We start from the raw sequence: 27,711 nt of genomic DNA on the forward strand, positions 1-27,711 counted from the left end.
TTTGGTAACATTCTCATAAGACTCCGTTTATTTTGTTATAAACTAACTTGTAACATCAAAAATATGGTCTAATTGTAAAAAAAAATTATATATACTTGAGAGTGCTCTTTCAAATCTCAATTTTTTTGCTTCCTCTTGAATTTAGACACCATTGTCTTACCTTAAATTTCTTTTTAAAACAAAGAAAACTAAATTGTACAAAAATATTAAAATTTAAAATTAAACAAATTTTTAATATTAAATTGTAGAGTAAATACATTTTTTTTTTTTATAAAATAGGTTTTTTTCTTCATGGATCCATTCACTTGAAATAATTTTAATCGAGGTTTGTCATACACAATATATAAGTTTTGTTTTTTTTGGTAGTAAAAACCAGCTAATACCTAAAAGTAAACAACTACAAAGATAAGCTAACATTGCTAGGCATGCAAGTGTTGAATATGTAATCATAGAAGATACTCTTAAGCTTATTTCACTATAAGGAGTCTCTCAAATATGAGTATACAAATCGTTAAAGAAAGATTAAAATTGTCGATCCAATCCACACTTATATTGTTCTCTCCCCAATTATGGTTGAAGATCATTGGCTCCAATTTAAATCCAACCGTTTACGCATTTGGCGCACTAAAATGAGGAAATTATCATTTATTCTTACACTCCGCGTTGCCATGTTGATAAGAGTTTTAAAATCATACGAGGCTTGAACCCCTCTTTTCAAACTAGTTCCGTACCCAAATACATTTCCCGCATTACGTCCCAATTTACGGGAAAATCTTAACCACATGCCATCAAAATCAATAATTCTATCAACCGAGATCCAAACATTAATTCATTCGAAACATAGGCTTTTTCATTAAATCAAAATTCCAAACCTTAATAATCAAAGACAAATTTTATAATAAGACTAAAAAACATTATTATTAAAAAATGTAAAAGAAAGAGAAGAGAAGAATTGAAGAAGGGAAGTGCACACGTGCCATGCGTGCTGTTCCACCACGCAGCCACCTGTTTGTTCCTCTTTTGTTGTTTAGTATTGTTCAGTCTCTCTTTCTCTTTGCCTCTTCTCATCTCTCTCTGTCACTTCTTCGGACATTGCTTTTTTTTTTTCTGAGCTATTTTCCTTTTTCCTACAATTCCATTTTCACTTTCTTTTTCTTCACTATTCTTCTTCTTCTTCTTCTTCTTACGCGTTAAGTTTTCTCCCAAAAACAAAACCCCTTTTTCCCAACACAACCAAAACCAAAACCAAAACCAATTTTCATATAAAAAAACCCTTTTTCTTCTATCATCTTCATCATCCTTTGTGATTGTGTTATGGGTTTTGCCTCTTTTTTAATGGCTTTTCCTCTTCACAATCACAAAACCCTTTCTTTCACTCTATACTTTACCTTTTTACTTTCTCTTCTTCTCTCTTTTTCTTTTGCTTCAAGTTCACACCATGATTTCTCTATCATGGATTCTGAATTCAACTCTTTCTACAGCGACTACACACCACCATCACCACCTCCACCACCACCAGAGCCACACCCACCTTCTCTTTCATGTGAACAAGGTTTATCTGGAATTGGGTCATTAAGCACTTCTTGTGATCTCAATTCTAGTATAATCTTCGATGGTGATGTTTATATTGAAGGAAATGGAAGTTTAAATATTCTTCCTGGTGTTAATTTGACTTGCCCAATTTCGGGCTGTGTGATCAAAATCAACATGAGTGAAGATTTTACTTTGCAAAATGATTCTGTGATTATTGCTGGTACTGTTTATGTTGCAGCAAAAAATGCAAACTTGTTTGATGGGTCAGTGGTTAATGTTACTGGGCTGGCCGGTTCACCACCGGCTCAGACCAGCGGCGAACCGTCCGGGACACAGGGTGCCGGGGGAGGGTATGGTGGGAGAGGTGCTACGTGTGTCTCTGATAATACTAAGCTTCCCGATGATGTCTGGGGTGGTGATGCTTATTCTTGGTCATCGCTTCATGAGCCTTGGAGTTATGGGAGTAAGGGTGGGACTACTGTTAAGAATGAGAGCTATGGTGGTGGAGGAGGTGGAAGAATATGGTTTGAAGTGGTTGATACTGTAGAAGTTTCCGGGGATCTTTTGGCTAATGGTGGTGATGGTGGGATTAAAGGTGGAGGTGGTTCTGGTGGCAGCATTTTTGTTAAAGCTCATAGAATGTAAATCTCTTCCTTTTCCTTTCAATCTTATTATTGTATTTGTATTACCTAGGGTTGATTATTTTTTTTGCAATAGATTAGTGAGTATGTAATTTACATGGATTGCTTGTGTAGTGTGCTTGGTGATGTATGCAGAATTTTACATTTTTAGTTTTTGTGGAATGTTTGATTAATATGTCTACAGAGCGGTAATTAGTGGCGCGGTATGGCGGGGACATGTATATTTGAGGGGGCCCTATGTTATTAATAGCGCCGTTATGGCGGAATGGCATAGTAGTGGTAGGGTTCAGCGTGACACCATCTCCCTGCAAACCGCTATATCGGAATAGCATAGTAGTGGTAGCCTGGTAGGGTTCTGAGCCTCACCATCTCCCTGCAAGCCGCTATACCTTTATAACATTTTCGCGGTTTGGCGCCACGCGCCACTATCTGGGATTAACAATATAGGGACAAAATACCGTAGCTAATTATATTAAATGATTTCACTAAAATTGCATAAAAGTTTCTGTGGCGAAGTCGTTAGTAATGTTGGTTGTAGTCCAATTTATCAATCACATCTAGTCCAAAATTACAAGTGTATATTCCTTCCACCTACTAGGAAGGGTCGAAGAGAACACTCAGTCATGTGCTAGGGTTATATGAGAATAAAATAACGTACCAAGTTCAGAAAACACGATTATGCTATCTGCAATAACTCCCTACTAATATTAGATTTTAACTCGATACTTTGAGTTTGAGTCTTACCTCTTGCGTTTTTACGCAAAATGGATGCAGAAGGAATCGATCCCATTACCTCGAGGATGTAACGTATTGTATTATGCCACTGAACTACCGCAACAGTTTTGTTGCAAATAAACGGAAGCATAATAATATATACATATAAAACTTATATTACGTATGTATCCACGAAGAAAGTTTTGGGGGTGCCACGGCTCCTCCCTGTCCTAACTAAGATCCTCCCCTGGAGTGGCTGCACTTGCATCATTGCATTCAATCAACTAGCATTCAATGCGGGAATAGATTAAGTACTATTGAGTTCCGTTCTCTATCTTTCTGTGTAATTTCAGATTGCTTGAGCTAATAATATAGGTCGCCGCGCAACTAATTTTGTCGTCTGCTAAGTGCAGGACTGGAACTGGCACGATTAGTGCTACTGGAGGTGGTGGGTTTGCTGGCGGTGGAGGAGGAAGAATTTCTATACACGTCTTCAGCAGACATGACAATACAGATTTCTTCATTCATGGTGTGATACCGTCATTATCATTGTTTTAAGCATTCAATGTTGTCTTTTATTTCACTTCCAATTTAATTTTAGAGATTTTTTCCCATCTAATAGATGACTAATTATTATAGGAAATCACTATATACAAGCTATAAAAAAAATGTTTTTTCTATTGCTTGCAGGTGGAGTGAGTCTTGGATGTGCTGGCAACGCTGGTGCTGCAGGGACATATTACGACGCTGTTCCTCGCAGTCTTACCATTTGCAATCATAACTTGTCTACAGAAACTGATACACTTATATTAGAGTTTCCTAAGGTGCCTCTTTGGACAAATATTTATGTCCAGAATCAGGCGAAGGCATTGTTTCCTTTATACTGGAGCCGTGTTCAGGTGATTGAAAATTTGAGCTTATTGCGCTAGTTGAATTGCAATAATGCATTAGTTATTGGAAAAAGAAGGAAGTTTTTGAAGAGAAGAGAAAAGTTAGAAGTGTAATATAAGTGTAACCCGTGTAAGACAAAAGTAAACTCTTCATAACCATTCAGTTGCGAACAGTTAGTTATTATTGGCAGTGGCGGAGCTTGAATAATTTTAGTTGAAAAAATTAGTTTGTGAACCCTGTAGTTTATTTGAGCTATAGTTTTAGTTAAAATAAAATAAAGAAATAGATATGCAAAAAATAAACTGTACAGAAGTGGAATCGAACCCAGGTGCAAGTAGATATATAAGGCCAACAGGCCAACTTAGCCACCGAACTACCGTAAAGTTTTGTATTCTGTCGTAAATAAATTATATATACACCTATCTTCCAATGTATATTTAAATGCATCAAGAAAAAAAATTGGGGGAGCCACGACTCTTCTATGTCATTCAAAAGATCCACAATTAATTATTGGAATTTCAAGAGCTTTTAAGACACTGGATTTGGAGGACTACATATCTCCTTTTCATTTGGAGGAAATAATTATCATGAATTGATAGGCAATAATATAGACGAATCAACTTAGATTTTTTTTTTTTTTACTATTAGACCTCTTAGAGGAAGTTTAGGTTACTTCGTTTGGAGCGTTATAAACTATGGCTTTTAATGTCCTCTCTTTAATCATAATAATGGAGTTTGAATTATTGCTGAAATTTTACTTTTCATCAACTTGCAGGTCGGTGGACTAATTAGTTTGAGCTCTGGAGCTGTTTTAAGCTTTGGGCTTGCTCATTACGGTTCATCAGAGTTTGAGTTGATGGCAGAAGAGCTTCTGATGAGGGACTCTGTGATCAAAGTAAGCAAGCAGCGCTATAATGCTTATTTTTCATGGAATAATAGTACTTCTTTACTTCTATACAAATTAACGATATTTTTATTTTTTTTCTTCCATTTTTGTCAGAAACCATTTCCTATAAGCCGAGACAATTTATAATTTCTCATATCGCCTAATCAAGAGAGGCATTAACATTATTTCTTGGTTTAATATTTACATGTGTTGGTTATTTGAAGAAACAAATCTTCCCTTTCATGTTCTTTCACCGTTACTTTTTTTAATTAGATATTTGGAGCTCTTCGTATGTCTGTCAAGATTCACCTGATGCAGAATTCCAAGATACTTATAGATGCTAAGGAGGATTTACTTGTTGCAACATCATTGCTTGAAGCTAGCAACTTGGTAGTTCTCAAGGTAGTTATCCTATCCGTTACATTCTTCTCATTTAAAACAGAACCTTAAAATTTTATTGCTTACACTATAATGCATTTAACCATGTCGTGCTGACCAGGATTCATCTATTATTCATTCTAATGCAAATTTGGGAGTTCACGGGCAAGGTTATTTGAACTTGTCTGGACCTGGAGATTTGATTGAAGCACAGCATCTGGTTTTGTCGCTATTTTATAGCATCAGTGTAAGTCAAAGACTATATTTCTCATGTTGCTGTTTCTTTATAAATTATATAATTGACTATTGAAGAATGTTCACTTTCTCCGAGTTAAAATAGTATTTATGCACACCTGACATGAAACACGAGATAGTCACAAGGGTCACCTTTGATGGAAGTTGTTGTAGAAAAGCTTTGTTACTATTAAAAAGTTCTATTTGTTGTGGTATTTGGTTTTATTTTTAGGTTGGCATTTGAAGACTTGTGAACTTCTGAACATTTTTAAAGGTTTGATAATGTTAGGAACGGTCATACTAGGTAGATTGAAGATTTGAGATGGGGTATTTTTTATTCAAAATTGGTCTTATGCATATAGGCCGCAAGAGTAAGAAATTTCTAAGCTATTGGTTAGGGTTTAGTGATATAGGGGGTTTAAAATGTGGTGCGTTAATTGCCGGATCTTCTCTAGGACAGTTAGGTGTCATACCCAAAAATTATTATTCTTTTTAGTGTGTGTGTATAAATTGTAGCTAGAGTGTTTTATCCACATATTACAAGTTTTCCCCACAAACGTCAATTGTATCAAGTGGCGCAGTGGCAAGAGTCCGTTTTGCAGGTAGATGGTTCGGCGATTGATCCTGACAGTTGCCATTTTTTTTTGTTTCCAGTCAGTGTATTATTAATATAGGGAAATGCTAACAAGTTCCCCTAGGGCACTTGATAAGAAGTTTAAAGTGGAAATTTTATCTTGGGATTGTGTATTCAACACATTGAAACATCAAAAAATAACTTTTTCTACATGAAAGTTATCAATTATTTCCATTTTTGAGTCCTTAGGCACTTGTTGGTGAGACCCATTAATTTATTATTAAAAAAATGCGATGAGAAGGTCCGAACCAGGCACATGAGGTAAAAAGAAGTGATTATACCACTAAACCAACATGTGAAGTTTGTTCTGTACATTAAACGTTTATACATGTGAGAAATATGCCCCCCTAAAAAATATCAGTCAAGCTCCACGACAGGCGTGTTGAAGCTTTATTGTAGGGTATTTTGTATGCAAGTGTATCACCAGTAAAATTGATAAAGACCACACTAGGGCTACTTAGGTGCTCCGAAAATTGACAGGTAAAAGTCGAGTTAGTATTGAATAGATTAGCGGCACATTAATAGATAATAGGTTAATATTCCGATGAATAGGTTAATTGAATTAAGCCTTATATATTTTTTTTCCCTACCATCTAAACCTTTTATGTCGAGGTTAGTTTTACGCTGTTTCAAAAATTAATATTGATATGCCATAGTCTCCAATTTTTATTATTATTTTCTGTAGTCTATTTCTAAGCATTTTAATTCTAATTTCGTATGTATTAAAAACTACCCGTTATAACTTATAAATATATGGAAGTAAGGGTGCCACGCATGCTCACATGAAGAGTCAGCATAGATAACTTATAGATTGTCTTTCTTTTCGATGTATATATATATACCGGCTTCGAATCTTAAAATTGATTTCTCGACCTTTAAGCTTTCTCAGTTCTTACTATATAATTATTATTTTCGTACTTACTAAATAATTGTCATCTTTGAAATGTTAAAGGTGGGACCTGGATCTGTTTTGAGAGGTCCTTTGAAGGCTAATGGTGATGATAATATGTAAGTTTATGTAAAGCTTAATCAGAAAGAGGTATCATGCAGTTATCTTTTTGGTTTAATACCTTGTTTTCATTTTTTATTCAAAATGGTAGAACAAGGACACCACAACTCTACTGCAAACAAGAAAATTGCCCTGCTGAATTGCTTCATCCTCCAGAAGATTGTAATGTGAATTCTTCACTAGCTTTCACGCTTCAGGTTTTTCAATAGCCCCCCTAATATTTAATCTTTGTACCGTTCAGATATCTTTCTATCAAGGATACTAATTATGTTGTGTTGCTGCTGCAGATATGTAGGGTTGAAGATGTTAGTGTTGAAGGCACCATAACTGGCTCCGTTCTGCACTTTCACTGGATTAGAAGTGTAAAGGTCGAATACTCTGGAGTAATCAGTGCATCTGGGCTAGGTAGATTGCCATTGCCCTCTCAATACAACACCCATAAAGAATTTCATATATCACTTGAGGGTTTGTGCAATTACAATGCTTTAACGATTCTATATTAAAATTGTTATTTGGACCGATTGCAGGTTGTACTGGAGGGTTGGGTAAAGGAAGGTATTTCGAAAATGGTATTGGTGGTGGAGGTGGGCATGGAGGATATGGCGGGGATGGGTATTACAATGGCAATTTCATTGAGGGGGGTACCACATATGGAGATGTCGATTTACCATGCGAACTTGGTAGTGGCAGTGGAAATGATAGCATAGCCGGTGCAACTGCAGGTGGCGGCATTATTGGTAAGATCTGAATTAAAATTTGGTTGTGGCAGAACAAAATAATTGTTTCGTAACATAATATTATCAGGCAAAAAAGTGATTCTATATAATTATTAGTATCTTGACTTTGACAGTGATGGGTTCATTGGAGCACTCATTGACAAGTTTGACTTTGAATGGTTCACTGAGATCTGATGGAGAATCCTTTGGAGATGACATCAGAAGGCAGGATGGCAGGACTTCAAGCATTGGCCCTGGTGGAGGCTCCGGTGGAACTGTTCTTTTGTTTGTTCAGACATTGGCGCTTGGTGACTCTTCCATAATATCAACAGTTGGAGGACAAGGAAGCCCTAGCGGTGGTGGGGGTGGAGGTGGTGGAAGGGTTCACTTTCATTGGTCTCATATTCCAGTTGGAGATGAATACATCACTTTAGCGAGTGTTGAGGGAAGCATCATTACTGGGTTGGTATACAAAAAACTATGCTTTAGTCCAAGTCTACTATATTTGTTTTATGCATCTACCAGTAAAGAATTGTTTGATTGACCCAATTCATGGATTGTCTGATTTTGAGTTAGAAGCTAATTCATGACTGTTAAATTAATAATTGGAACCACATTGTAAAAGTACTGGATATGATTTGGTTTTGTGTATGACTTCGGGGTTTAAGCCAACAGGTCTCTCCAACTGGAGACCAATTAATGTCACTCTTTGAGAAAATGATGTACACTTGAATATGATATAGAGTAGGTGAATCCTGGAAATAGTAGAGCCCTTGAACTTGTTTGCCATTGGCAGATTGATAGTGTAACAACCAAACTTATTTTATGGTTTTTTTATTGGTCAGGGGGTTGTGTTGGAAATTTTGTAATCATATAAAATATACAGTTATGTGCAATTTGCTTTAATTTAATTACAGGTTTGTGATTTTAGTTTTGTAAACCAAAAGTTATGTTCTGGTTGTATTTTTGGGTCATCTAGCCGATCAATTCTTTTAAGATTTAAGAAATTCAATGTGAGTAATTTTTTACATGAACTTGACGGTTTATAACTAACATATCTCATTCAGGAGGTTCTGACCATACTTTTCAACTCTTTTTTGGTTGCTTTTAGCTAATGTGAACATGCATGAATCTACATGTGTGCATAAGTTTTCATCTATCTAGACTAATTTGGTTGAGATTTTACTTCTTATTTCGTTTTCATCTATCTAGACCAATTTGGTTGAGATTTTACTTCTTATTCCAGAGGTGGTTTTGGTGGAGGTCAGGGTCTTCCTGGAAAAAATGGATCTATCAGTGGAAAGGCATGTCCCAAAGGGCTTTATGGTATCTTCTGTGAGGTAGATGAACCGTAATTCTTCACAATTCTCAATAATTATTTATGTAGTTGGAATTGGTTTTAGAAAATTAGGTGGTTGGACATCACAAACTTTAGTTCTTGGTGATCTTTTGCTGTTAGTTATATTTTTCTTTTACTAATATTATTAAATAAGGAGATTGCATTTATTTATAGTTGAGATGAAGTTTTGAAGATAAACTTCTTACTTACTTCTTAGACTTGTATTTTAATTTCATGTTACAGGAATGCCCTGTTGGCACATACAAAAATGTCAGTGGGTCTGATAAAGCCCTTTGTCAGAAATGCCCGCTTCATGAGCTTCCACGTCGTGCTATATATGTTGCCGTTCGAGGTAATTTTACTAATGAAATTCGCTTTCATTCCACCTGAAATAAAGAATAAAAACAGTTATTTTTGTGTACACGTTTAGCATGATAAAATTTATTTCATAATTTGTAAATTGATTAGATTTCCCATTTCCTTTTCAAAAGGTGGTGTGGCAGAGACTCCTTGTCCATACAAGTGCACATCTGATAGATATCACATGCCAAATTGTTATACAGCTTTTGAAGAGTTGGTATACACTTTCGGCGGGCCATGGTTTTTTGGTCTTATTCTCTTAGGCCTCCTTATTGTGCTTGCTCTAGTTCTCAGTGTTGCACGGATGAAATATGTAGCTGTAGATGATTTACCAGCCCTTGCGCCTGCTCGAAATGACACTCGACTGAACCACTCTTTCCCCTTTCTGGAATCACTGAATGAGGTCCATAACCAACTTTTTCCATATGAATTTCATTCATACATGCTACCATTGGGACTTGGTTCAACTTTAAAGTTGATTTTAATATTGTATTGGTGTGATCTTTCAGATTATTGAAACAAATAGAAGTGAGGAATCTCCAAGTCATGTGCATAGGTTATATTTCCAGGGCCCAAATACATTCAGTGAACCTTGGCATCTCCCTCATTGTCCTCCAGAGCAAGTAAAAGACATTGTGTATGTCTCCATAAAATATATTGAATCCTCGTTTAGTGTCGACAAATACAATATTTAGTTGTGTAATGTGCAAGATGTTTTAGTTCATGTTATGCATTAAAATTGATCTTTTAACTATTATGTTTATCACTTCATGTTGCAGATATGAAGACGCCTTCAATAGATTTGTGGATGAGATTAATAGTTTAGCTACTTATCAATGGTGGGAAGGGTCTATATATACCATCCTTTGTGTCACTGCATACCCCCTTGCTTGGTCCTGGCTGCAAAGGTGTCGGAGAAAGAAATTACAGAAACTTCGAGAATTTGTTCGATCAGAGTATGATCATGCTTGCTTGCGCTCTTGCCGTTCACGGGCCCTTTATGAAGGGTTGAAGGTACTTCAGATTTAATTTAATGAATTTGTTCCCTTACCCTAATTGAGGATCCTGGCTTACTAAATGCCCTGTTGATGTTTGTTCCCTTACCCTAACCAACTGCTGCTAGTAATTGGGCATCAGACGCCTGGTTTCTCGAATAGACTTTTTTAAATGTCTGGTTTAACGTTGGACTTTTTGGTTTTTTAACTGTCGTTTTTTGGTTTCTCTCTCTCTCTCTCTCTCCCACATTAAGTGATCATGACTTGCTCGAATAGTTTGATGGTATTCACTAGTATAATTACTTTACCTATCATATCACAGGTAGCTGCAACATCTGATCTGATGCTGGCATATATGGACTTCTTTCTTGGTGGAGATGAGAAAAGATCTGATCTGCCTCCTCGTCTTCATCAAAGATTTCCCATGTCAATAATTTTTGGGGGAGATGGAAGTTACACAAGTCCTTTCTCTCTTCATAGTGATAATATTCTTACCAGCATCATGAGTCAGGTTTGCTCTTACTCAAAATTTTGCTTTTATGTTAAATGTTGACAAAGACTCCTGGATGTTTATTTTGCTCACTGATTATTTTTGTCTGTTTCTTAGTCCGTTCCACCAACGATATGGTATCGATTAGTGGCTGGTCTTAATGCTCAATTACGCTTAGTTCGCCGTGGACATCTAAAAATAACTTTCGGACCTGTTATTAGCTGGCTTGATGTATATGCAAATCCTAAATTGGCTACATATGGGGTACGTGTTGATCTTGCATGGTGTCAGCCCACAGCTTCTGGATATTGCCAATTTGGACTTGTGGTACATGCTACTGAGAATGAAAACATGTCATCCTCAGGAGAAAGTTATGATGATTCAAGAGTAACCGAAAAGCAGTCGGGGTAATGCTAGCTTACAGCTGTGCTGAAATTGTTGGGTTTTAGATAAAAATATGGAAAAGAAAATGAATACTTGCTTTTTGAGATATAATTATGGTGTAGTATGATTCATAATAACTGGATACGAAAGACTAAGCACTAATCGTTACCTATACTTATACAAGACTTGGATGCTAAATAAATAAGGAAATTGGGAAACAAATCATGATACTGACTAAGAAATATGAAAACTAATCTTAAAGAGATGACCCAAGACAAGAAATTAATCCTACAAGATACTGATAATACTATATGATATTTTCATAGCATAATTTGTTTTGTTAAATATTTTACAAATTCAAGATTAATAATTTTTTTATACTCTGGTGTGCAGTTTTCTTAGAAGTCCCAGAAATCCCGTGCATCACTTGACAAACAATGAACAGCTACTGATGCCTAGAAGGATGTCAGGTGGATTATTGAACGGAAAGATCCTAAGAACACTTAAAGAGAAGAAAACTATATATTACCCTCTCGCTTTAATTATGTACAATACAAAACCTATCGGTCATCAGGTATGACAATGTTTTCTTCCCTTGTTAGTCTAGTATTTAGAAAATCTGGTACGCTTCATTGATCGTTTTTCACACACTCTTTTGTATTGTTGCAGGATCTAGTTGGTCTGGTTATCTCTATATTACTCCTGGGAGATTTTATCTTAGTGTTGCTTACCTTGCTTCAAATGTACTCACTGTCGCTGGTGAACTTCTTCTTAGTTTTATTCATCCTCCCTCTTGGTGTGTTATTTCCATTTCCATCCGGAATCAGTGCTTTGTTTAGTCAAGGACCTAGGAGATCAGCTGGCCTTGCTCGTCTATATGCTTTGTGGAATATGACGTCCCTAGTCAATGTTGTAAGTTAACTTGTGCTTGCTTCCAATTAATTTTTAGTACTAACCAATGTTACCAATTACTGATCGATGTATTTACCTGCGTACTTCTTCTAATTCTCTCTTCATGTCATATTAACTGTCCTCTTTGAAATATTTGTTTGTCTCAGATTATGTTACTTCAGAATATTAAGTAGTAATTACTTTTTATCAGTAATACCCATATTTCAATTTTCTGTCTCAAGAGATGTCAATAAGCTCCAAGCATTTGTTTTGACATTAACAGTGAAACGGGTCTCTTTTGAAACAGGTAGTTGCGTTCATTTGTGGATTTATTCATTACACAGTTCATTCACATGACAAGCATCCCAACGTTCAATCCTGGAGTTTTAGCATGTAAGTAGCGAATTATTGACTGTATCATATAATGAAAATTGATACCTATTTGATGCGACTATTTAACAACTTTCTCTAAATTGTTGTGCTATGCTTTTTATCCAACGCAGGGATGAAAGTGAATGGTGGATGCTTCCTTCTGGTCTATTCCTCTGCAAAATTATTCAAGCGCGTCTTATTGATTTTCATGTGGCTAACCAGGAAATTCAAGATCCTTCATTGTATAGCAGTGATACTAATGTCTTTTGGAATTCTTGAAACTTTTTAAAACTTTTCTCTACATTTTCCTTTCCCTTCTGTAAAGTGGGTAGAGCTTAACTAGGTAGGAGCAGTAACATCAAGTTATAGGGTTGTATAAATTGTACAATTTTAGGAAAGAAAGGTTTGTTAAATTGTATGTGATGTGTGAAATGGGTTGGTTACATGATTTTTTATTGATACCTGTTACTGTAGTTTACTTATGAAATAAGATTTTTCTGGGTTTTGACCCCTTTGTAATGGTGGGCAGATACCTCAAGCATATACTGTTAAAATTTCTTGCTCTTTATTGACTTCTATGCACATTTAAAAAACCAATATTTAAAATTATAATTATATATGCATATTATATATTTAACTCACTTTTCTTCATTTGAAATTCACGATTATATTCTAATCTAGGAGTATGTTTCATGTTAAATCCTAAGTATGACTACATTTTCAATCAAGAGCAAAGTTCGCTATCTTAAGTGGAAGAGTGTTTTGAAGAATAAGAGTGTTTGTTTTAATATTATTTTATTTGAAAAGAGGAAGAATATTTGAGAAATCTATTTAAAGCCCTAACAAACTATTTAAAGTCTTTACCTAATTCATTCTTTTTGTACTTAGAATTTGGGGGGTTTTAGTGGTGTTTATAAAATTTCATTTTCATACAACGTGAGGTTTTATACTCCCGCGAGATGGTCTTTATAAAATTATATATAGACATTTATAAGATTAATTTACTTTTTTTTTCTTATAATCTTACAAATGTCTATCGATTTCAAACATCAAATAATATATGTGATGACATGTTATCTAACGTTATTTTCAGTATGTTTTTGAGTCTATTAAGTCATTTTCGAGGAGTTTTATATATGTTGTTCATGGTTTAAAGGACATTTTGTATTGTTTTCAATTGAGTCGTGCCCTATAACAAACTACTCCCCGTCTCTAAATTATTCATTTAAGGTTTGTGCACGATTATTAAGAAAATGATTAATTGTTTTGATTTCAATGGTAAAATTAATATCGTTTACTAAAATACCCTTATTAATTATAGTTAGTGGAGACGTAGTTAAGTTGAATGAAATTCAATAAACAAGATTACAAGGGATTGTGATCTTCATAACACTCTTAATTTCGAAGGGATAGATTGGGAGAAGAATAACTCGCTAACACAAGAAAAGAGAAAGAGTTATCGACAACTCACTAGAACTCTTTTGTGTGTAGAATGCACTATGTGAAATATCTATTTATAGAGAAAATTTCCCACTAAAAAGTGAGAAACTTTGGGAATAAGAAATACATTACTTTGTCATTAAGTAATTCACATATTAGATCAAGTACAAAAATATCTCAATTGAGTACCAAAATATATCTATTATATTATGTATCAAAATATATTTCTGATTGAGCACTAAAATATATTATACTGCCTAACAAAATATTTTTATTGTGTTCCAAAATATTTTAGATTGCGTTCCAAAATATTTTACCAAAACTTGGGGACTCAAAAAACACTTTCTAATGATGATTAAATTAATTATTTAATTTATCATGAAATATATATATCAATATTTTTTTTTTCTCCAGTGCTTACTTAGTTCACATAATTATATACCCCTATTAGAGGTACACCCCCACTATATAAACATTATTAATATGTGTGTTTCATCTGATGTGAGACTTCCACTTTTTTTAAGTCACGCAACACTAATTCTTTCTAACGTGGGAATTTGTGTATAGTCTTTTAACTCAATTTTTGCACATGTTCCAACATAAAAACTAATGCGTTTTTAATTGGGAGAAATCTTGAAAGATATGAGTTATTATTATCAGGTAAAATTTTATTAGATATTATCTTTTTTTAAAACCTTTCAAGTTTCCGCCTATAAAACCATTGCACACAACACACTAAACGAAGTCATAAACCCTAAACCATTTACTTTTCTACTTCTATACAATAATATACTCGTCATTAAGACTTTGATCACTCATCCATGGAGTTTTATTGGGGCCTATTTGTGACTCCCATCTCGGAACCAATCCAATTCACCTTGCAAGACTTTCCTTCTATGAATGACTGCTTCTCCATTCATTTGATTTACACCAACTCAACTTTTTCTTCCACGTCCAATTTCACAAACCCTTCTATAACTTTTGTCGATGACTACTTCTTGATCCCTTTTGATATCTTATGCAATTGTGATGCACACACAGTCATGGATGATGATGATCACACCACTCCCTTCTTGCACAACACTTTCCGCTTCGTGCCTACTTACGTGTTAGACGTCGTTCTATATCATATGGGCCATTGTGCGAGAAACATGGTTGTACTCGACACAGAAGAACGTGGAATTTTGGAGATGAATGTGTTGCTCAGTGTTACCTCATACATGGTAGAAGAAGATCAATTTGATTAATATCCTAATAGTAATGGTCAACAAATTGTGTATGATTTAGAAAATTGGAAGTTGATCTCCAACATTAGATTCTATAGATAAATGTTCGATTTGTTTGGAGGAGTTTTGTAAAGGATCGCATTCAGAACTCTACTATAGAAAATGTTCGCATGTTTTCCATAAAGAGTGTATTGACAAATGGATCCATCGATGCATTCTTGTCCATTGTGTCAATGCGAGATATCTTGTCCATTGTGTCAATGCGAGATAATATAAACAAAAAAAAAAAGATGATATGAATTAGTTTTTTATTTTTTATTTTCTAGTAGTGGCTTTTAGTCAGGTATAAATATGAAAAGTTGTATTTGTACCAACAAGAATATTATTTGTGTGATGGGATCTGGTGCATTACTACTGGCTAGTATTATTGGCGTGTATTTATGGATGGAAAAAGTTCTTGATATTTGAATTTACCAAACAAAATATATTTTCGACTCGCTAGTAATGCTAAGTTCATAAAAATACATATTTTCTTTTAGAAAAAAAAGATTGGTTTGGCCTTATGAAGGATCGAAGTAAGGACTTGTATTTTCACTTGAACAGAAGTGTGTGTAGCAGCAGAAAGAAAGAAAGAAAGAAAGAAAGAGGAATAAAAATAAAATGGGGATCCGATTCGTGTTAATGGTGAACAAACAAGGACAGACCCGTCTTGCTCAGTATTACGAATACCTCACTGTTGAAGAACGACGAACCCTTGAAGGCGAAATTGTTCGTAAATGTCTCGCCCGTAATGAAAACCAGGTATGTTTATGTTTCCATTCATCAGATCTTCAAATCTTACCTTCAATTTTACCCAATGGTTTCCTTTCACACCCCGAATTGGGGAAGAGAAAGTAGTTAGTGAGATATTGAATGCATTCATTCCACTTTGTTCAATTTCATCATGCTGATCTCTGAATATATCTGTGAGTGGAATGAAATTGAAATGGACCTCTGTCATTTGTTTATTATTCAACCCTTGGTTTTAGCTGAGCTTAAGTCAAAATTCAAGAAATTAGGTTAATGATTAATACTCATATTGATGTGTTAGTTTTATACCAAAAACATATGGAATTGACTTTTCTTATTGTTATTCATCTGGCTGATACATTTTTGTCATGGACAGTGTTCATTTGTTGAGCATCGCAACTACAAAATTGTATATAGGCGCTATGCATCTTTGTTTTTCCTTGTTGGAGTTGATGATGGCGAGGTAATTCATTGTTTCTATATTTCTCATTCTAGTTGTTTTATACAAAGGCGGTGAATAATTTGAAATGAGCATATTGTGTTAAATAGTCTGGCTTTGATCTTACTGACTAGTGGTCATCACTATGTGATCGGCTTAGACTTGCTTGCCTAAAGAAACTGGAAGAATTATCTGTTGTAAACTCAGAAACCTGAAGTTCTTAGTCTTGTTAAACACTCCAGCTTCAGCAAAATTTTCCATGTATCACTTTCATTGTAGATAAATATGATTTCATTTCAATTCTGCTTCTACTTGATTGTTCATTCTACCTTCTGTCGACAATTTTGCAGAATGAACTTGCTATTTTGGAATTCATACATCTCTTAGTCGAAACCATGGATCGACATTTTGGCAACGTGGTAAGTCCTGCTGTGACTAGAGCCTTTGGAGTTTTGTGTTTGTTGAAATTGAAAGTAATTTGTCTCCTCACATTACTTCCATAATTCTATTGTTTTCTTCCTTCCATCTTCTGAACTTAGCTTTAACCAAACACTGATTTTTTGTTTCTCAAATTTCTTGTCTGCTTAAATTTGCAGTGTGAGCTAGATATCATGTTTCATTTAGAAAAGGTACATTTTATGTTGGAGGAAATGGTCATGAATGGTTGTATTGTGGAAACGAGCAAATCAAATATTCTGACTCCTATTCAACTGATGGATAAAACATCGTAAGAGATACAAAGGAAACAAAAGAAGAATTCATGTATTTCTATGTTACAATTACCTGTCACTGTTGCTTTATGTGTACAATCAAGTGAATATAAACTGCATCGGTTTATCTCCAATTTTCTTTATGAATAATGAATAAAACAATAGTTCGTATTTCATTTTTATAATTTCCTTCCTGCTTGATTGTATTGACTATGACTATTGGTTATTTGCTTTAATTTTTAATTTTTTGTTGGTATGGCCTCAAATACAACATTATATGCTTTTATATAAAAAAAAGAAAAAAAAAAAGCATGTATAAATAATACATTCAAGTATTATATAATTGTTTTCACCGACAAGTGTATAATTGGATGGGCATTCATTAAATATGATTTTGAAAAACTGTTAGTTTAAATTTGAGTTTTAAAAAAGAAATCTTTTATGTCCGAGTTTTTTATTTAAATAATATGTTTAATAGTCAAGTATAGCATGCACCCGGTCAGAATTTGGTATTCAGCTTACAAATGAAGAATAGAAATAGAAAATATATAGGAAACAGGCTCTAAGATTGACCAAGTTGTACGCGTTTTCTAATTTCTAGAAGTAGTTTAATTTCCACCCTAGGGGTCCTTATTAATCATGAAAATTGAAGCCATCATCGCAAATAAAAACAAACTGGAAACATAACTTTGACTTGTGGAGAGTCTAGGTTCACTTCACAATATAATACTTGCTTGGAGTAATTTTCAAGTTCAAACAATTCCATCTTTGTCCACATGGAGCAAGTTATATACTTGAAGCTAAATCGACCACTAGGCCAGTCATGGATAAGAAATCAAAACTAAAAGTCGTTTGTAGATGAATCGGAATTCTTTCAAATTCAAATGATTATCATACGGGACAAAACATAACAAAAGAATACATCTTGCTCATGTAGAGCTGAGCTCTCCACAGACATCTTATGGATGTGGAAAGGCAAAAAAAATTAACTAACCATATATACTAATTTACAAGTTACCGTTACAACACAAGGTTGAGGCTAAAATGATGGTAATGACATGTACAGACTGAATGATAAATACCCGCCGAACTGTTTTGTTAACAAAATGGTTGTATGAACAAATGCCAGTCCTACAAATTAAATGAATCTTCTTCTTCTTCTTCCTTCTTCTTCTCTTCAACTGCGGTCTTTGCAATCAAAAAACTGGGCTGATTTGTTGAAGATAAAAGCCTAGCCCACATTCGATCGGTTATCACTACTGTGTTCTGTCCTTCATTGATTCTCTGCACCACAAAGCAACCAACATCCGAGAGAGTTGAGCAAGACTACAAGACCTTGCAGTCAAAATGTAACGCTATATAATATCCTAATCCTACTTCAAATGACTTGTTATCTCATCATAACTTCAAAAACTAATTTTATAACAAAAGTCAAGTTTTAACAAATAATTCCTTATGTATTTTGCAGAAGCAGAACCGACAAATATCACTCTAGGTTAACAAACTCACATTGAAGGGTATATAAGCTTGTCTTCCATGCACAAGCCCACTGGTAAAACCAGTGTAGCCTGCCATTGCTCCATGAACGGCACTTTGAGCAAGAAGCGTACAGTACACGTTGTCAGAAGCATTGCTTGGAACAGCTCTAATCATATAGGTAGGATCTGTCGATTCGAAAAAAGAAGGGCAATAGTTGATATTTCAGATATTGTCACTTTCAGTACACACATTATAATTCTTTAGTTTGCATCTTTACCAACCTATATATTTGAGAGTTATACCCATTGTCTTCTGTTTAGCAAAATAATCCTGCTATATCAAAGGTTAAAAATGCTTAATACAAGTAGTAGAAATTACATTCATAAACATTCTTCAATTACAAAGGAGTAGCGCATGAGAAACAAAGCACATTTTGTGATGATCTTATTTCTAAGAATTTCTAACATTATTGGAAACTTGTCAACATCAACCGTGATCATGTTTCCACCACAAGCTACTTATAAAGTGATATGAGATTGTCATAAACCATGTTCAGATAGAAATGCTTCTTTAGTACAACTTTTTGTAAGGTTTCACATTGAAAATCAGAAACAAACAACAAAGAACATCTAAAAACTCATCAAAATGGAAATTTCTTTCAAACATGCAAACTAGCATAGGCAGGGAAAGTAGGTGAAACTAAACACATTAGCCGGTAATCATAGCCTAAATGAACATGAATGTAATGTAAGGATGCAAACATGTCAATTTTCAATCTGTATTAAAGAAATGAAGTATGATAATAATACATTTTAAAGATCACATTGAGGTAAACAGCACAAACAGAATAAAAAAAAATCAACACCTTCAACTTATGGGATATCCATAGCCCAACATCTTGAAGAAGTTTGTTTCCAGAAGCATCCTGCTGCTTGTGCATGGATTGGATGCTCTCAGTAACAAGTTCCTGTCCTGCTCCTTCAGCAATCACAATAACCATGTGGCCATTTTCTTTTAGCCTTCTCTCCGTATATTCGAAAAGACCGCCTGGACCTTCAAGGAAAAAGGGTGTCTCCGGAATCAAGCAACAGTCCACATCCCGATTCGCAAGGGTGGCATACATTGCAATAAATCCTGCACCATGCACCCAAAACTTAGGCTCTGTTAATTTTGTGAAACCATATTCTATTTTCTTTCTTTAAATGAGGCGTTCCTTTTAATTTACTAGGGGATTGAAGCACACGAAGCTGATAAGTGGAGGCATTACAAGCAATCAGGAAACTTACCACTGTACCGGCCCATCAACTTGACAACACCTATTCCGTTTTCAACACTTTCAGCTTCAACATGTGCTGCATTTATAGCTCTCTGAGCCTCCTCAACAGCTGTGTCAAAGCCGAAGGACTTGTCAATAACCTATTAAGCCAAGGACAACAGAAAACCATCTACAAGTCAACCATGCTAACAGGTAGTAGGAAACAGGTTTAAACTGTTTGAGTTGGAATCCACAAATAGGAAGAGGGGAGGTAGAAAAAATTACCGGAATGTCGTTATCTATCGTTTTTGGGATTCCTACAACTGCAACCTTGAGACCACGGTTTCTAATTTCCTATGAGGATAATCAGGAAAGTTTTTTGAACAATCAAGAAAATGTTGTTAATAAATTGTTTTTTTGATGAAATTCATTTCACAGATAGCAAATGAATGGTGATGAAAAATTCATTATATTCCTAAGCCTAAAAGTTTAATACCTCAAAAATTCTATAAGCGCCCCTCTGAGTTCCATCTCCTCCTATTATATAAACCTGAAATTGACCCAATTTATAAGTCTGGTGTCCTGCATAGTATACAATGTGATATTATCTGTTCTGATAAATAGAAGGAAATATAAACCTGATTGATTCCCCTATCTTGAATACTGTCAACTATCTTAGTGGTGTCATGTCCACCTCGCGATGAACCAAGGATAGTTCCGCCACGCTTATGTATATCATTTACAGTTTTAGGAGTTAGAGAGATTGTATTGTGAGCATAGAAACCCTTGTATCCTCCCTTCACATCACAACACAACATCTTTATCAGTTTATGAGACTAATAAACTTACAAACACGCAAAATTGTCAGCATTTACATTAATAATTGAATTATTTTTTATATTCATTCCTATGTCCTTGATTGTATGAAATCCAAACAAGAGGAGAAAATGAATTTGTTTAAAGATTCACTTACACTGATTCCTAATACTTTCTTGACGCCATACATATGGTATAAACCACATACTAACTCCCTAATAACGGTGTTGAGACCAGGACATAAACCTCCACATGTCACAATGGCAGCCTGAACTTCATCTGATTTAAAATACACCTGAATATACAATTTTATACTGTTGTAAAATAAGCACACAAAGGAACCTAAACAGATAAAATCACACACATGGAAACACACCTTTTGACGAGGTCCGGCACGCCGAAAATGTATCCCTCTTGGACTATCTTTGTTAGCAATAATCTGTTAAACAAAGAGAGAAATAAATTACATATATTGAAATAATTGTGTCTAGAATTCCAGCAACTTTAACAGAACCTTTCTATCAGAAAATTGTGGACCTCAACAAAGTTATGTTGTAAGATCTTTTGAGGTGCGTAATTTCAATTGAACTAAAACTGCATATCTCTCGTCTGTCATAATAACATTTTATTAATACATTTTATTTTTTGTTTCCGTCCGATAGCCGATAGGTTCCTTTTATGGAAGTTAGTTATGCTCAAAGTACGGTCAAACATTAAATATGAGCACCTTTATCAGCCGAAGAACGTTGGTTTGCCACATTCATGAATACATTTTAAACGAACAAGTTCTATCATACGATTTTAAGATTATATAAGATCAGCGTAATTGGTATAAATTTGGTTTTTGCAGCATAGGCATTGTTTTAATTGGATCAGTGCACTTTAATAATGTCATATACATCACTTGGAAATTTCTGCATAAACATGGGATTGTGGCGATACATCAGCTCAGTTAATGGCCTTGGCAATATCATGTTTGGTTTTTCTGTTCAATAATTAACTTTTGTTTTAATGTTTAGGTAAAAGATATATAAAGGAGAAAATTATGATTGAGATAACGTAGAGATTATTTCAGATAACCGAAAATTTACCCCAAAATAAAAGAAAATATAACCTTTTGAGGAACACTGTCATCGATATGCACGAAATATTGCCTGAAAAGAGGAAATTAAATGTAAATTAATGAAAATGACTATGAATAAAAACAAACTGTAAGAAGACGAAGAAAAAGAAAATGAAAAAACTTACTTGACAACTGAATAAGCAGGATTGTCTTGCAATGGATTAGAATATGTCTGCGAATACAAATATTTAATTTCTTCATGAAAGTTTAATTCAATACATAGAATGAATGATACATAAGCTAAGCTATGAAGAGAAGAAACAGGTTTTAACAGGGCGTAATAGAAAAGCATAAAGAGAACGACGACGTACTGGTAATTCGGGAATGTAATCGGTTAAATGAGGAACATCTTCGAGGATATAACCAGCGGAGCCTCTAACAATTTTAGGCTTTGAATTTGGAGAAGAACCCATATCACTACTCAGAAGAAATAGCTAGTAAAACGGAGATAGAAAGGAATTTCTTTGTAATTGAATTGTATGTTGGATGGATGAAGGATGCGTGAATGTATGTATCACATTCAAAGGTATAATGGGTGGATTACAATAGAATGGTCGTATTTATAGTAAACGTGGTTGACCATTGCTACTCAATCAAATCAAGGTCCACAAAAACTCAGTGTTGTTTTTACGGTTGAAAACAAATACTCACTCCCTCCCTCCCAAATTGTATCTCACTTTAGAGAAAAAATATTTGTTCTAAATTGTATGTCGCTTTACAATACCAATGAAAAATTAATGTTACTTTTCCTATTATATCATTAACTATTTATTACTCTCTCTTCTTTCAATTTCTTCATTTATCTTTCTCATATCATTTATTGAGGACAATTTTGTAAAACAACTCATAATATCTCTTTCCCACACAATATTAATTACATTTCTTAATATGTGTGAAATGTCTAAAACGCCATACAATTTAGAACAGAGAGAGTAAGTAAATAAATGATATCTTTTTCCCACACAATATTAATTACATTTCTTAATATGTGTGAAATGTCTAAAACGAGAGTAAGTAAATAAATGAAACTGAAACAGGTGGTGTTCAAGGAGTGAGAAGTTGCGGTAAATGGATAGGAATTTTCATCATCAAATAAAAACCTAAGATTTAGCCCCTTTGATCTTTTTTTGCCAATTTTAACTAATAAATTTTATGTGGCACGCCATGTTTATAATTATTGAATAAAAAAAATAAAATAAAAAAGCATATAATCATTTTTTAAATTAAATTAAATTAAATTAAATTAAAATTAAAATTTCAATCTTTTATTTCTTCTTCATTTCTTCCTCTCAATCCCAATCTAACCAAGAAAACCCAACAACAACTCTATAACAGAGAGCACTACACACCCAGTTCCACATAAAACCCTTTCTAGGCTGTCAGACAATCGAAATTTAAAAACAATACACTGCAGAAGCACATCCAAATCAACCCATCGCTCAGATCTGCACACCATGCGCTATCACTCTCTCTAGACTGTGAGTGAAACACACACAACGGTGAAATGTTTGTACTTTAATTGTTGAGAAACCCAGTAACTTGAATATCGACCGAAATGAAATTGATGAAGGATTGGCAATTCAATTGGAATTGTAGCTACACGCTGAATGATGAAACAAATCTAGGCCACCACGTGATTGAGCTTTGATTGGTGCAAAAGCTAAACTCACACAAATGGATCAACCTAATAATTAACCTCATGATAACTTTAACTAGGGATTAAGAATTGAACGCATAAAATATGCGAATGAAAACAGTGGCGTTGCTCATTCTCTCGGTATTTGTTATCAAATCAATTCTCTCCTCTTAGGTTACAGTAACAGGTGATAAGGTTGATGATGATGAAATTCAGAGTGGAGGATTAGAGTGTAAGAAGAGGAGGATCTCTAACTTTTGTTAATTTTTTTTTTTTCTTTTCCCGATGGGATTTGGAATGATAAGATGAAAGATGAAGATTAAGATTTGAGTTTTATTTTTATTTTATTTTTTTATTTTTTTAATTTAAAAAATGATTATATGCTTTTTTAAAATTAAAAAAAAATCAATAATTACACACGTAGCGTACCACATAGGCTTTGACCGGTCAAAATTGGCAAAAAAAATGATCAAAATTGTAAATGGGCTAATTCTTGAGGGGTCAAAATTGTAGTTTTTGTTTACAGGGGGCCAAAATTACAACTTTTTAAAACTTAAAGGTGGAAAAGTGCACTTTAGCCTAAAAAAATAATTATTTAAGCACAACTTCAAATAGAAAATATGTGAACAAACAAATAACTTTCTAAAAAAAAAACACATTCTTTCGATACTATTTTTCAATAAGACTCATTTTCTTTTTGTGACTTATGAGCTTAACTCGGTTGGTAAGGACAATACATAATATATACAAGGTTCGAAGTTCAAACTCGAACAAAAAAAAAAAAGATAAAGTTATAATAAGCTAGCAATAACGTAAAACTCAATTGGTAAAATGACAATTAGTGTCGGTGTAATCATATTCTAACTTTTCTTGTTTCTACTAAGGTACTGTTTGATCCGGCTTTTTTTCAGCTTCTCTAAATTTTTAAGGAGAAGTTAGGTCAAACAGAATATCAATAAAGTACCTTCGAAAAAAAATATTTTTTTTAGAATGCATAAAATTGAATGGAATGAGCTTTAACAAAAAGTTGTTGAATGCTACTTCAAAAAACTATTTCTCCGTAATTTATTTCACAAGCATCCCTCTTCAACTCACGCAGGCAACCTTTTCTTTTATTTTTTAATATTATTTTTCAATTTATTTTTGTCTTCCATTTTTTTTAACTGGTCCATATAATTTTTTTTAAAGGAGGATCAATTTTATTTTATTTATTTTTGAAAGAATTTTATTATCTTTTTATAACTTATATATATTTAATTTTAATATCGTTTAATTATCACAACCTCACAAATATTTGTATTCATGCTGTCATTGAATGACACCAAATATTTTTATTCCCTTTCTTCAACCTCACAAATATACACACACACATTAGCGTTTAGAGTAATATTTTATGTCTGTATGTCTGTTTTTTTTTTTTGTTACGCTAATGCGTATAATTTTTTTAGTGTTACGTAATGCGTACAATTATTATTTTTATAAAATTTTGATTTTAATTAAAAGTACAAGTATAGATGCCTAAAAAAATTATACTTATATATTTTACACATTTATATTGTAACAAACTATGCATATCTTTTTCTTATTAAAAAAACTAAACATATCTTTTTCAATGACACCAACAATGTAACAAATATAATACCATATAATATAAATTCTTATTTTTTAAATGACACCAAAAATATGATATTCTTATAACAAAATTTGTTATACAGTATAATTGCAAGAAAAAAAAAACTATTATCTAGCTTAGCTCAGTTGATATAGACAATGTATAAATATATGCAAGGTCGCGGGTTCGAACTCCGGACACCACAAAAAAAAAATTAAATGTTTTGTACAATATTTTTCCAAACAACTTTTAACTTAAAAATAACTTTAGAACTAAAAAAAAAAAACCAAACAGTTTTAGCTTTTTCCTTAAAGAGCTTTATTTCAACTTTGTTTTAAAGTAGTTTTTAGACTGGAAAAAAAAAAAAATCTGGCCAAACGATACCTAATATTTGAGATATAAATGTTTTTAAAGTAGCTAAATATATATTATTGAAATAGTTAAATATAAAATATACTTAATTATTAAAAAAATCATTATTTAATAAAAAGTTGGATTTATAGGAGCATATGGTTATTGAAAAGAAGTTCTGCTGCATATGGATGGATTGTTGGTGGAGTTTAGCATGGGAATAGAAAGTTTTTTCCCACCATGGGAAAGAGCCATTTTCCTTGACAGCTGTAGGTGGGCAACCTATTTTGAAAAAAAAATAAAAATAAAATGAAACTAGTTTTTAAATAATTTATCTTCTTTTCCAGAACACTTGTAGCAATTTCTCTTCAATTCATGGTATCTAACCCAGAAATTGCATGTGTAGCGCTTCATATCCACAACAATAAAAAGAATGTCATAATCAACACAATCAGATTCCAATATATAGTTTCGTTTCGGTTCCATAACTTATTTTTGGATTTTCTTTTGGTCCCTTAACTATTAAAAGTTTCGTTTTGATCCCTTAACTTATTTTTTGGTTTCGTTTTGGTCTCTAAACTTATTTTTTTGTTTCATTTTGATCCCTTAACTCTAATACATTCATCTTAACATAAAGGACCAAAGTGGTTGACGGAGGATGAGTTCAGGGATCAAAACGAAACCAAAAAGTAAGTTAACGGACCTAAACGAAGCTTTTAATAGTTAATGGACCAAAACGAAACCAAAAAGTAAGTTAAGTGATCAAAACGAAACTTTTAATAGTTAAGAGACCAAAACGAAACTAAAAAATAAGTTAAGGGACCAAAAAGTAATTAATTTTTTTTTTTGTAAATGGCTATTTTTAAATGTTGCAAATGGTGATGACGTGTTCATCAAGTATATTTTTCAACTATAAAACAAACAGTACACCGACGATGTATCATAATCCTTGAGAACATTTTCTTCACCTTGATGAAACTTCATCTTCTTCTTTCGCGATTTTCTTTCTTTAAAAAAAATTTATTCTTTGTGATAATGTGCGTTTATAAAGAGAAGTTAATATAAACCATAGATTATTCAACAAAAAAACAGATCATAGATTGCAAAAAAACATACTAGATCCGTCCCTAAATATAACACCCTTTTGAAAAAATAACGGAAATTAAGATAGTGAATATTTGTATTAAATATGTTTGTAATTACTATTGTTTTTACAATTTTATCCTTTAAGAGAGAGAGTTGGTTTATGTTTTCAATATGTTATTTATTGTTAATTGAAGAAAAAGATGTATAATAATATAGACATGTATGTAAAGAAATAATTAATGTAGTTGAAAATAGCAAAAGAGTCTTATAAAAATGAACAAAAAAAATTCTCAAATTTTTTTTATAATTAAGGACGGAGGTAATACAAAAGACTCAAGAGAAGTTAGTTTATCAACAACGTTGGAAAATGTAAATCATATGAGAGAGAGAGTTTCCAAAGAAAAAAAATACTTCATTGTTTTTAATTAAGGAGGAAGAATCAAGAGTTGTGGGTATTAATGTTCATATTTACATCGATCTACATAAAAACTATAAATTGATAAATAAAATAAAAAAATTAAAACCGCATGAAACTGAATATTAGTTAATGTGTTATCTCTTTGTTTTTGAAAAAATAAATTTTGAGAAAAATAGATTTTTTTGATAAAATAATTTTTTTAAAAATCCTAAACAAACACTTAAAAATAACAAAAGTGATTATTTTTACGCAAAAAATAGATTTTTTCCTGAAAAAATCTTAAACAAACGCACCTAAGACTATAAATTTAATCACAATTGCGAGCCTCATTTTCTTCTTAGAGTGGTCTTCTGGCCTCTATTTTTTTTTTTCGCTAGAGTAGAGTACTTTTGGTCCTTCCAATTTACTCTTGCTTTAGACTTTGTCCCTGGATTATCTATTTGTGCCAAATTACCTGGGTATATACATAGGCCATGAATCCGGATTCTATGTGCTCACAAAATTCCCTATTTATAGAGTCCTATGTGAACGTCATTGGATCAAGATCTGACCGTAGAGATTTCAAAGTTAAAATTTTAATTTATTTAAAACATAAAAAAATCTACATCGTCTGATCTTGATTCAATGATCATTGAGAGGATAGCGTTTAGATATGATAATTGGACCCAGACTCGATGGATACCCGTAATGTGTAAGGTAAAACCCCACTTTCATGGGTTTAGGCTTGAGTCCGAGTAATTCCTAACAAATTTAAAAGGATATGAGCACGTGTAAAATATTATACTGCCTAGTCCAACAACCCGCATATACATATGCAGATTCTTGAACAAGAACACATGTAGCTCCTTCTCAAAGACCGGATTC

At 33.4% G+C, this 27,711-nt stretch overlaps 3 protein-coding genes across 4 annotated transcripts; 2 read left to right on the forward strand and 1 right to left on the reverse strand.

Annotated features, from left to right (window-relative positions):
- Positions 1 to 1,046: 1,046 nt before the first annotated feature.
- On the forward strand, positions 1,047 to 13,045 carry LOC11409611 (uncharacterized). 2 transcript variants are annotated; one of them, XM_024771746.2, is made up of 22 exons: positions 1,055 to 2,174; positions 3,302 to 3,417; positions 3,579 to 3,787; positions 4,555 to 4,674; positions 4,939 to 5,067; positions 5,165 to 5,290; positions 6,864 to 6,919; positions 7,012 to 7,117; positions 7,208 to 7,325; positions 7,448 to 7,657; positions 7,771 to 8,098; positions 8,883 to 8,976; positions 9,219 to 9,327; positions 9,467 to 9,738; positions 9,845 to 9,972; positions 10,115 to 10,349; positions 10,653 to 10,841; positions 10,938 to 11,227; positions 11,598 to 11,778; positions 11,874 to 12,116; positions 12,403 to 12,488; positions 12,599 to 13,045. In XM_024771746.2, exons 1-22 carry the CDS (start codon positions 1,315 to 1,317, stop codon positions 12,744 to 12,746), a joined length of 4,353 nt encoding a protein of 1,450 aa, XP_024627514.1. In that variant the 5' UTR covers positions 1,055 to 1,314; the 3' UTR covers positions 12,747 to 13,045. The 2 variants fall into 2 exon arrangements, with proteins under 2 accessions (XP_024627515.1, XP_024627514.1); XM_024771747.2 differs by lacking the exons at positions 10,938 to 11,227; positions 11,874 to 12,116; positions 12,403 to 12,488; positions 12,599 to 13,045 and having other exon boundaries at positions 1,047 to 2,174; positions 11,598 to 11,741.
- Positions 13,046 to 15,693: 2,648 nt separating this feature from the next.
- LOC11415741 (AP-4 complex subunit sigma) lies at positions 15,694 to 17,256 on the forward strand. The gene is made up of 4 exons (XM_003630632.4): positions 15,694 to 15,934; positions 16,299 to 16,385; positions 16,712 to 16,780; positions 16,958 to 17,256. The coding sequence occupies exons 1-4, from the start codon at positions 15,794 to 15,796 to the stop codon at positions 17,090 to 17,092; spliced, it is 432 nt and encodes a 143-aa protein (XP_003630680.1). The 5' UTR covers positions 15,694 to 15,793; the 3' UTR covers positions 17,093 to 17,256.
- A 643-nt stretch (positions 17,257 to 17,899) lies between these two features.
- LOC11415742 (ATP-dependent 6-phosphofructokinase 3) lies at positions 17,900 to 22,295 on the reverse strand. Its single transcript, XM_003630633.4, has 13 exons — positions 22,056 to 22,295; positions 21,870 to 21,916; positions 21,736 to 21,775; positions 20,998 to 21,060; positions 20,779 to 20,916; positions 20,444 to 20,602; positions 20,302 to 20,355; positions 20,091 to 20,159; positions 19,837 to 19,966; positions 19,416 to 19,684; positions 18,832 to 18,880; positions 18,581 to 18,735; positions 17,900 to 18,355 (listed from the first exon to the last, which is right to left on the reverse strand). The coding sequence occupies exons 1-13, from the start codon at positions 22,155 to 22,157 to the stop codon at positions 18,203 to 18,205; spliced, it is 1,428 nt and encodes a 475-aa protein (XP_003630681.1). The 5' UTR covers positions 22,158 to 22,295; the 3' UTR covers positions 17,900 to 18,202.
- Positions 22,296 to 27,711: the final 5,416 nt, after the last annotated feature.

Source organism: Medicago truncatula, chromosome 8, assembly GCF_003473485.1.
Source record: "Medicago truncatula cultivar Jemalong A17 chromosome 8, MtrunA17r5.0-ANR, whole genome shotgun sequence".
NCBI lineage: Eukaryota > Viridiplantae > Streptophyta > Magnoliopsida > Fabales > Fabaceae > Medicago > Medicago truncatula.

Excerpts from the sequence above, each read along its gene's own strand:
- LOC11415742 (XM_003630633.4), bottom strand. The coding sequence starts at position 22,157 with ATGGGTTCTTCTCCAAATTCAAAGCCTAAAATTGTTAGAGGCTCCGCT. Across the intron at positions 20,917-20,997 it reads GTGCCGGACCTCGTCAAAAG|GTGTATTTTAAATCAGATGA; the intron begins GTGTGTTTCCAT and ends TTGTATATTCAG. Across the intron at positions 18,356-18,580 it reads AAGCTTATATACCCTTCAAT|AGAATCAATGAAGGACAGAA; the intron begins GTGAGTTTGTTA and ends TTTGTGGTGCAG.
- LOC11415741 (XM_003630632.4), top strand. The coding sequence starts at position 15,794 with ATGGGGATCCGATTCGTGTTAATGGTGAACAAACAAGGACAGACCCGT. Across the intron at positions 16,386-16,711 it reads TTGGAGTTGATGATGGCGAG|AATGAACTTGCTATTTTGGA; the intron begins GTAATTCATTGT and ends ACAATTTTGCAG. Across the intron at positions 16,781-16,957 it reads ATCGACATTTTGGCAACGTG|TGTGAGCTAGATATCATGTT; the intron begins GTAAGTCCTGCT and ends TTAAATTTGCAG.
- LOC11409611 (XM_024771746.2), top strand. The coding sequence starts at position 1,315 with ATGGGTTTTGCCTCTTTTTTAATGGCTTTTCCTCTTCACAATCACAAA. Across the intron at positions 7,658-7,770 it reads TGCAGGTGGCGGCATTATTG|TGATGGGTTCATTGGAGCAC; the intron begins GTAAGATCTGAA and ends TGACTTTGACAG. Across the intron at positions 9,739-9,844 it reads TTCTGGAATCACTGAATGAG|ATTATTGAAACAAATAGAAG; the intron begins GTCCATAACCAA and ends GTGATCTTTCAG.